Below are 8,361 nucleotides of genomic sequence, written 5' to 3'. Positions count from 1 at the left end.
GGGGGGCGTGCCGGGCGCGGGGCACTGCGCCGTGCACTGGCAGGCCTACCGGGCGCTTCTGTGGCTGCGCTCCGCAGTTTTAAATACCACGTAAGTACACGATCACTCAAATGTATTCTATACTAATCAAAACGTGATTTATCTATAACATAATTATTTTATGTAAAAGGCCGGCGCGGTCGACGGAGGCATTTCGTCTCAAGCTGAGCGCGTTGGGCACGAGCGGTGAGGCGCGGGGAGTGGCGCTGGGCAGTGGGGCGGGCACGAGCGTTAGCGCGGTATCGGCGTACGCGGGGGGCGCGGGCGGGAGACGCGCTCGGCTGCAGCTGGCGGCCGCGCGCGCACCGCTGGACGCGCACCATGCCCTGCCGCTCATGGCCTACCACCTCGCACATCAACTGTATCCTTTACTAAGCTAACACATCGATATTAATAAAAAATAGGCTAAGTGAGTGCGCAATCCAAAGGCGACAAACGCAGGCCTTGAAAAAGGCATTCGGGCATTACTACAAGCCATTGTCGAATTCTCAAACTAATAAATTCTTTAATAGTATATCAGTTGGGCAGTAAGCGGAGGTTTCGAGTTCGGTTGGTGGCTGGCCTCCGTTAACCAGCCGCGGCTCGTACAGAACTACGTCTCCATGTTGGAACCTTGGTGCGAGTGGAACGCTTGTTCTCGTAAGTATTTATACAGAGACATTTCCATCTGCATACTGAATCATCATCATCATCAAGGTTAATGTGTCCCAGGTCAGTTCATTTTGGGTCTGTCGCTGCTGGACACGGAGGAGGCGGAGGCGGCTTACACGGCGTTTTGCAAGGCGGCGAAGGGCGTCAGCACGGAGCCGTTCCTGCGGCGCCTGGTGGCCGCAGCTGATGCGCCTCTCACCCAGCACCAGGCTCTCGTGTTGTATTACATGAAGGTAATGATACATACATACAATCATTTAGAAATATATCACTTCAAATGCTAAGGAAACTTCAGAGACTTTAATGGACAACAATAATAAAATCATTATTTCCCTTTGTTACAATCAGGTTATCAAGCTATTCGAAATCCACGATGCGGGTGCTTGTGTGGTTCGCCTAGCTGAGACTGCAATCAGTATTGCTGACAAGGATGATCCAAATTTGGTGAGCCATGTGGTTTGCATATGAGAAGCGTTTATATACAAAATATATAAACAGCATTTTAATAAAGATGGTGTTGTTTACAGGCGATGTTCCAATGGCTAGTGTTCAAGTGGCACCTGGCGGGCGGACGTGTGGAGCGAGCTCTCAGCGCCGCCGCCGCCAACCCCGCCCCCCACGCGCGTGACTCGGCCGCAGCACATCTCCTCACCACGCTCGGTATTACTTACCTACATACCATAATTTTGCACACACAAACTCACCAATATACAGTGCAAAAGTAACCCATATCTTTTTTTTATAGAATTGTAATTCATATTCATTTTGTACGCAGCAAATCGCAAGCAACTCGGCGCGCTAGTGTCGTGCAGCGCGCTGTCCGCCGAGACGGAGCGGGCGGCGGTGGCGCGCGCCAAGCTGCACGACGCCGCCACCCACAACCCATACTATGACTTTCTGTACGCCTTGCATATCTCAAGACAACATTACCGAAAAGGTGAGATAACGGATTTTTCTAGTATTAGCTTTGTTCTATACGTGTATGTTTCTATACTTCTCAAGGCATTCATATCTGTATTCCAATGGTAAATAGCGGCAGCCGTAATGTACGAGCGTGCGACACGTTGCTTGTCGGAGCGCGGCGGTGCGGGCGTGCGGCGCAAGTGGCTAGCGGCGGCGCTCGCCTGCCTGCGACTCGCGCGGCCAGAACACGCGTTCATCGCGCGCCCCGCCCCCGCCGCCACGCCCACTGCAACCGCCACGCCCACCACTTTGCTGGACGCCCAAGTTCCCAATATTAGATCTACAGCGTTGCAGGTAAACATACCATAGTACAGGTTAACATCAACTACACAATGGACACTTGTAAAATTAAGAAAAATTCTCCCCGGAATTAATTTAAAAAAAATGTTAATTTTATTTCTACTTTTTATAATTCCTTACTCTTGTGTAGGTGATTGGTCCGGAGGAGTTGGCAGCTGAACTACGGGCAGAGGATCCGGAATCCATAGACCCAGTACAACAAGCTCTACAGAGTATGTCTTCTTCTATATTTTGTATGGAATCTTTGCCTCGGTTAAATATTAAACTCTTGCCTTCTTTCTTAGGACACGAGCCAATCGATTTCGATTATTTGTACCCGCATCTTAAAGACGCGGATGTGGAGACACTCCTCGCGGTCACGAAGCGAGCCATCAGCACCGAACAGTTCCTGCCGAGGTGGTTCCTACTTAGGTTTATGGTAAGAATTGTTAATTTTAAGACGCTTAAAAGGGGATATAGCAAGGAATAAACCTTAATTAACAATAAGCGTTTAATAAATGTATTTAATAAACATATAAACATTTTTACGTAGATGTATGGATGTAAACGGAGTGAGGGGCTTGCAGATAATATAAATCTATCGGTTCTAGCTACCCCTTTAGATTATAAGTGTATGTGGTTATAGAAATAGTATATGTTTGTAGGAGGTGGGTGGTGCGACGTGTATCCGCAGTCTGCTGTGTGGCGGGCGCGCGCTGGAGGCGGGCGAGGCGTGCTGCGGGGCGCTGCGCGAGGCGCTGCACGCGCTGGCTCCGGGCACGCCGCAGCAGCCGCGCGCCGCACCCCTCGCACTCGCAGACCTGCTGCTGGCCGAGCTTGACACCCACACACACATACCACAATACAAAGAGGTCTGTATTACCATAAACCTGCTGTACTGATCCTTTAATTGATACATCTTGCCATTTTTTACCTTCTCTTTGACAAAATAGAAACAACGATATATATAGCATTGTAGTCAAATCCTACTGTTACATTAATACTATGAAAAACTGGAAGATCATATAGGCTACTTATTAAGTTTTTTTTTTTTAATTCCGCGCGAACGGAGTCGCGGGCGACAACTAGTATGACATTTATGTAACAAATAGAACATTTATTTAAAAAAAATATAAATATTACAGATTAAAATAGTTTAATAAACGACATTAAAACCCAAAATTTTAAAACATTTTGCTAGAACAACATACACTGTTGTGCATGTAGCCTTAAAGAACTCGTATCGAAGGTCAGTATATCGGCTTTATTTTTTACAATTTTGTAATTACGTTGTGTTCGGTTGAAGGTTATCGATTTAAAATCAAACAGATTTATGCAATTTCTTACAAAGATACATAAATTCGATTGTCAATTCTTTTTAAAAATACTTAATACGTTAAAATCATGAAAATAAACGAAGTGGAATTTCTGAACTTGTATCAATAAAAGTATCTTTTTAGTATCTTAATGCTATTTATTTTTTGTTATGGAAGCAATGTTAAAACATCTGTTTTAATAAATTTAAATATGCGTACATATTTAATTACGTTTCATTACGATAACAAACAGAATATTCATGATATAAACTACGTACAAATGTCTACATAAATTTATATGAGGTTCAATATGCATTCACAAACTCCTTAAAATGTTTTGTTCAATCATTGTTACATGTTTCTACCTACAGTTCAATATCGGTAACCTTTGGGGGGCGTATCAATTATCATAGCTTAAGAGGCTATTCTATTGCTTATTTACTTTGAAATATTTGTAGATTTGCTTATAATTTATTCATTATAATATTTTCATATATTTAAATCATACATTCTTTCTGACTTGTCCTCAGTTTGACTTAATGCGATGTGACTTATTCCTGGTTTATCGTTTTAAAGCCTAGCTATCGTAATTTCAAATCAAATTTCATCAAGATCTGTTCAGCCGTCCCAGTGATACCTTCAAACATCTATCCATCTATTCATTTAAACATTCGCCTTTATAATATTATTAAGATTTATTAGTGTCTTGAATATTTTTAAACTGAAAAACAAATTAATATACACATATTATTTATAAAAAATAACCTCGGTTTTTCGCCTTATTCTTTTAAGATTAAAGTTAATAACTGATCCATAAATAGTTGTGCGTCATAATAAACCGCTGTGTTTTTTTCCATTTAGCAACATACAAAATGTTACAAGTTCGTAAGAACATTGGAAAATATTATATGATAAATAAATTTAATCGATTTTAATAATGGATGTTATTTAAGTATGTATTCACAGCACGATTTCAATTCAACTCGCCTCGGCGGGGGCACTACTTCGCCATCAAATTATAAATTATATGTAACTTTGATTATGTAAGTTTTTTCAGTCATGAGGTGATCTAAAAACTATAAAGCGTTAATATCATGATTTTCTATTACTTGTTTCACACACACCCATCTATATATATATATATATATATAAAAGGAAGTTGTGTTAGTTACACTATTTATAATTCAAGAACGGCTTTACTGATATGGCTGAAAATTGGTGAGGAGGTAGCTTAGAGCCGGACATAGGATGCTAATTTATAATTTTTTTTATTTTTCGAATGTATGCCTTGAAGAGCTGCTTTTTATTTAACTTACTAATATTATAAATGCTAATGTTAAGATGAATATGATGTGGAAGGATGGATGGGTAGGCTACACTAATTAAGTTATTTATATATCCACGCGGACGGAGTCGCAGGCGACAGCTAGTATGTGTAAATAGCAAGCGGCCAATTGAATTCGCCAAAACAGCGAAGCGATCGTTGCTCCTTGCCATCTGCATTTGCAGATACGTTGCCTACCTTAGAATATTTCACCTTTATGCACATCCTCTCCACTGCCAAATTTACCACCGCTCCGTATTCATTCACTATATTATCGATAATGATGACTTAATAACTTTAGCAATTATAATATAATAATTATTATTACGTAAGCATATGAAATATTAATTCTCCATTCATCTATTTTCATATACAATATTCACATTTTTTCAAATAAACTCAACATTGTCGGTATTTTTCCAGTTTTTGCCCATCATATCGGTATATCAATTATATATTCAGCATAATCAATGTTAATTATTGTTTCAGTTGTATGATGATTTACAACTACTTGTGAAAGAATACACCGCCGCCGCTGTCAGAATATCCGAAAATATAAAACTTACACTCCAGTTCACCTCCGTTAACTAATATGTAAGAAAAATAAAACTTTTCTATGTATTTTTTTTTGTAATTTAATAAATCATAAACCTACTTTGTATTTTCTTGTCACGGTTTTGTTACATACAACATAATGTCATAATAATACAGAGAGAATATCCTATTTACCATATAAATCACAATACTGTTTAACCCAATTTTTATTGCGATTTGCAACAAACATAATCTAATAAATAATTGCAACCCACTAATAAAAATACAAAAGACATAAGAGCATAACATTTTACACAGTATAAGTAAACATTGTATGGATAATAAACCATTCATATTTGTATAAACACAGTCTACTCTAAGTTATGAAAATATTTCCAACAATAATGGCCTGTCCAGTTTAATAATTATATAATCTAATGTATAAATAAAAAAAACAACCCTTTGTGAAACTGCAAGGTTTAACTCTAAGTTATAAATATAATACTTTACAACTACAAAACTGGCAAACATCTTTGGAATGGTAACTTAGTGTATTTGTTATCATTTTTGCGGGTCTAAAATTCGTGCGACTTTACAGAACACAATTGAAGATGTAGCGAGGGAGGGCACTGCACAGCGCGCAAATGACCTTGAACCGCCAAGAAATTAAATAATAAGATACAAGATAAGAACTTTACAATAAAATATTAAATAGTAACATTTTCTACTACACAAAGTAACATAGTCTTAAAAAATAAATAAAAAAAACCAGGCACAAACTAAACATAAAACCTTACTTTGTCATGTTTACATGTCAAGTAATAAATTAAACAAATATGTTCAAATAAAATACATTAGTGACTATGTACAGGAAAACAAGCTTGTGTCCAAAGCAAACATTAGTCACTTCACACAACTTATGTCATTAAGGTAAATATTATTATATGCCACCATAAGATAGACCTTCAGGAAAATTTATTAAATCATACTAATTATTACACCATATAATGCGATATTATTCTTGGTCAAACCATTTTTTGATAATAATAAAACAATATTATTAATTCTTCTTTACAGAACATTTGAGAATTCCTGATTTAAACAATAATAATTGTTTTGTGTTTTTGTGTGAAGAAAACAATCTCAAATATGTTTTCATCAAGTATCATATATATTTTGAAGGAAAATTAATTAAACCCAAATCTTACATCTACAACAGGCATTTGATAATGTTCAGGACTTGCATGACAAGTTCACAGTAAGAAAAAATTGTAGTGGCATGAACATATAATATATAAGGAGCAGTTTTTGACAATACTAAGAATTGATTTAATAAATAATTATTTAGAGACTGGGTAGATAAAAAAGTAAAAGTTTTTGCTAAAAAGGTAAATGAGATAAACTATAAAGTACTTTAAAATGATAAGCTTATTGTCTCTTTACCATTTTTACTCTCATAATTGCTAGAACTAATCTGACAAGCTTTTCATATATGAGAAACATCAGAGCAGCTGTCATCACAGTCTGTAAAAGCTTGGCTTCAAGACCACGGAATGCTATTGAGGGTCTAGATTTAATATCTTTTAATAAGGGTTTGATACTAGTACCAGCCCTCAGTCTAGACTGTACAAGTTGTAGGGGATAAGTTAAAGTTGTTGCCACACCTTTAGCAAATGCACCAACAATAAAAGCTGTAAGATTATCAAAATTACCAGTAGACATTAATTTTCTTTTCATTGTTTCATAAACCATAAACTGGATGGCTGGGTTGGAAACTAAAAGCAAGGATGGCACTGTGCCTGACCACAGACCGCGCACTCCTTCTTTCTTATAAACTTCCCACAAACCGTCAACAAGACTGCCATAGTTATTTTTCTCTAACTTCATCCGGGTATTTACAACCCAAAGAGGAGAAGTTATGAGGACGTTAATTACTCCGGCTAAAATACCAAACATTAAATCTTGAAGTGCAGAATTACTTTTTGGTGTTACTCTTCGTAGTGCATGGAAAGTATAAAAATAAACAAAGTTTGATACTGAAAGTGATTGCAAAACAGGTGCCAGCCCACGATATAATGAAAGAATGCCTTCATCATTTGCAAGACGCAAGAGCAATTCCCATGGCGATCCTTTTAACTTGTCAGATTCATCAACTGCAAATAATATGAAGCCTCATTTGAATTACAATCACCATATTGATAAAAAAATAATGTATAAGTTTAATTCATACCTTGAAGTCTTGATCTTAGTATATCTAGTGGATAGAACACCGTCATGCCTACAACACTCCCCTAAAAAAATCAAGTTTATTTAAATATGCCAAGAGTTTATAAACAAAAAGAGTTTTTTAGATGTAACATCACAAAGGCAAGGCAATAAACCTTGAGCTTAGTTTGTGTGATGTTTTACAAAACAAGAATGTTTTTGAAGTTTGATCAGTTACCAGTATAACATATATTTATGGATTTATCATCTAAGAAAGGATGTATACATAGACAAAGGATCAAAATCTACTTTTATTAACAAACTTTTTATATTAACGTATGTATTTAGATTATTTTGGAAATTCATAATGCAGTCGATTAAAAATGCTTACCGTAGCCCCTGCTAAAGCGTGCACGAGGGTTTCATAACTTAACAAAGAACGAGACATCTTGTTTTTTTTTCTAAGATCAAGTTGTATCAACACATGGAAATATCGCAATTAAAATTAAATGTTTCATTCAGTAATAAGATTATTAAGTTAAAAAAAATATTAGATGGACATCAACTTTAGCTGTACTCTCAGACTGCCAAGTGACCCATGTGAACAAAGTGCACTACAGCTGCATTTGTTCGCAGCATTACGATATAACTAAATACATTTACTCGATATTCTGACTAACGTTGCCATCTGCTGCATGCAGCGGTCAGCGATTGATTTTCTAATTTTATATTTTACAGTTTGACTTTGACATATTTGTAATCTGTAAGTTTGACTTTGAGTGTAGTTTTAAAGTTGCTATTATCATGTTAATTTACTATGGTACAACCATCTTTTTACACATTTATTCAAATGTCCCAAAAAGTCTTTAACACATTTTATTTACATTTAAACAATGATTTTCGTTTTTTTAACTAAAAACAAAACTTTTGTTGTCTGGTAAAATTTTAATTAAACAAACGGTTTTAACACGAAACAGTGTTTTTATTTGGTTTTTACGATTTTACTTTTTACTGTAAATTAACGAAAGCGGTTTTTAGTTTTAGGTTGGC

The 8,361-nt window shown here is 36.7% G+C and overlaps 3 protein-coding genes across 3 annotated transcripts in view; 2 read left to right on the top strand and 1 right to left on the bottom strand.

Moving 5' to 3' along the window:
• LOC106120968 (nuclear pore complex protein Nup160 homolog) overlaps positions 1 to 229 on the top strand; it is a 5,060-nt gene extending 4,831 nt beyond the window's left edge. The window contains exon 14 of the mRNA XM_013316439.1: positions 170 to 229. Within this exon, the coding sequence (XP_013171893.1) occupies positions 170 to 229 (60 nt within the window). The remainder of the gene's footprint in view (positions 1 to 169) is intronic.
• Positions 10 to 5,226, top strand: LOC106121383 (nuclear pore complex protein Nup160-like). The gene is made up of 12 exons (XM_013317042.1): positions 10 to 90; positions 170 to 400; positions 560 to 678; positions 751 to 923; positions 1,039 to 1,134; positions 1,218 to 1,350; positions 1,466 to 1,627; positions 1,724 to 1,947; positions 2,084 to 2,165; positions 2,238 to 2,371; positions 2,598 to 2,804; positions 5,062 to 5,226. Exons 2-12 carry the CDS (start codon positions 375 to 377, stop codon positions 5,161 to 5,163), a joined length of 1,458 nt encoding a protein of 485 aa, XP_013172496.1. The 5' UTR covers positions 10 to 90; positions 170 to 374; the 3' UTR covers positions 5,164 to 5,226.
• Positions 5,227 to 5,230: 4 nt separating this feature from the next.
• LOC106121384 (Peroxisomal Membrane Protein 34) lies at positions 5,231 to 8,058 on the bottom strand. The gene is made up of 3 exons (XM_013317043.1): positions 7,703 to 8,058; positions 7,337 to 7,397; positions 5,231 to 7,259 (listed from the first exon to the last, which is right to left on the bottom strand). Exons 1-3 carry the CDS (start codon positions 7,757 to 7,759, stop codon positions 6,535 to 6,537), a joined length of 843 nt encoding a protein of 280 aa, XP_013172497.1. The 5' UTR covers positions 7,760 to 8,058; the 3' UTR covers positions 5,231 to 6,534.
• Positions 8,059 to 8,361: the final 303 nt, after the last annotated feature.

Source organism: Papilio xuthus, unplaced genomic scaffold (assembly GCF_000836235.2).
Source record: "Papilio xuthus unplaced genomic scaffold, Pxut_1.1 DF826945.1, whole genome shotgun sequence".
NCBI lineage: Eukaryota > Metazoa > Arthropoda > Insecta > Lepidoptera > Papilionidae > Papilio > Papilio xuthus.
The sequence above is the reverse complement of the archived record's forward strand: the minus strand, read 5'-3'. Positions and strand labels throughout refer to the sequence as shown.

What these genes read in the sequence shown, in the direction of transcription:
- LOC106121383 (XM_013317042.1), top strand. Translation starts at nt 375, where the DNA reads ATGGCCTACCACCTCGCACATCAACT. An exon ending in TTAGATCTACAGCGTTGCAG is followed by an intron (nt 1,948 to 2,083) that starts GTAAACATACCA and finishes ACTCTTGTGTAG; the next exon opens with GTGATTGGTCCGGAGGAGTT. An exon ending in ACATACCACAATACAAAGAG is followed by an intron (nt 2,805 to 5,061) that starts GTCTGTATTACC and finishes TTATTGTTTCAG; the next exon opens with TTGTATGATGATTTACAACT.
- LOC106121384 (XM_013317043.1), bottom strand. Translation starts at nt 7,759, where the DNA reads ATGTCTCGTTCTTTGTTAAGTTATGAAACCCTCGTGCACGCTTTAGCA. An exon ending in ACGCTTTAGCAGGGGCTACG is followed by an intron (nt 7,398 to 7,702) that starts GTAAGCATTTTT and finishes TGATTTTTTTAG; the next exon opens with GGGAGTGTTGTAGGCATGAC. An exon ending in ACTAAGATCAAGACTTCAAG is followed by an intron (nt 7,260 to 7,336) that starts GTATGAATTAAA and finishes TATTATTTGCAG; the next exon opens with TTGATGAATCTGACAAGTTA.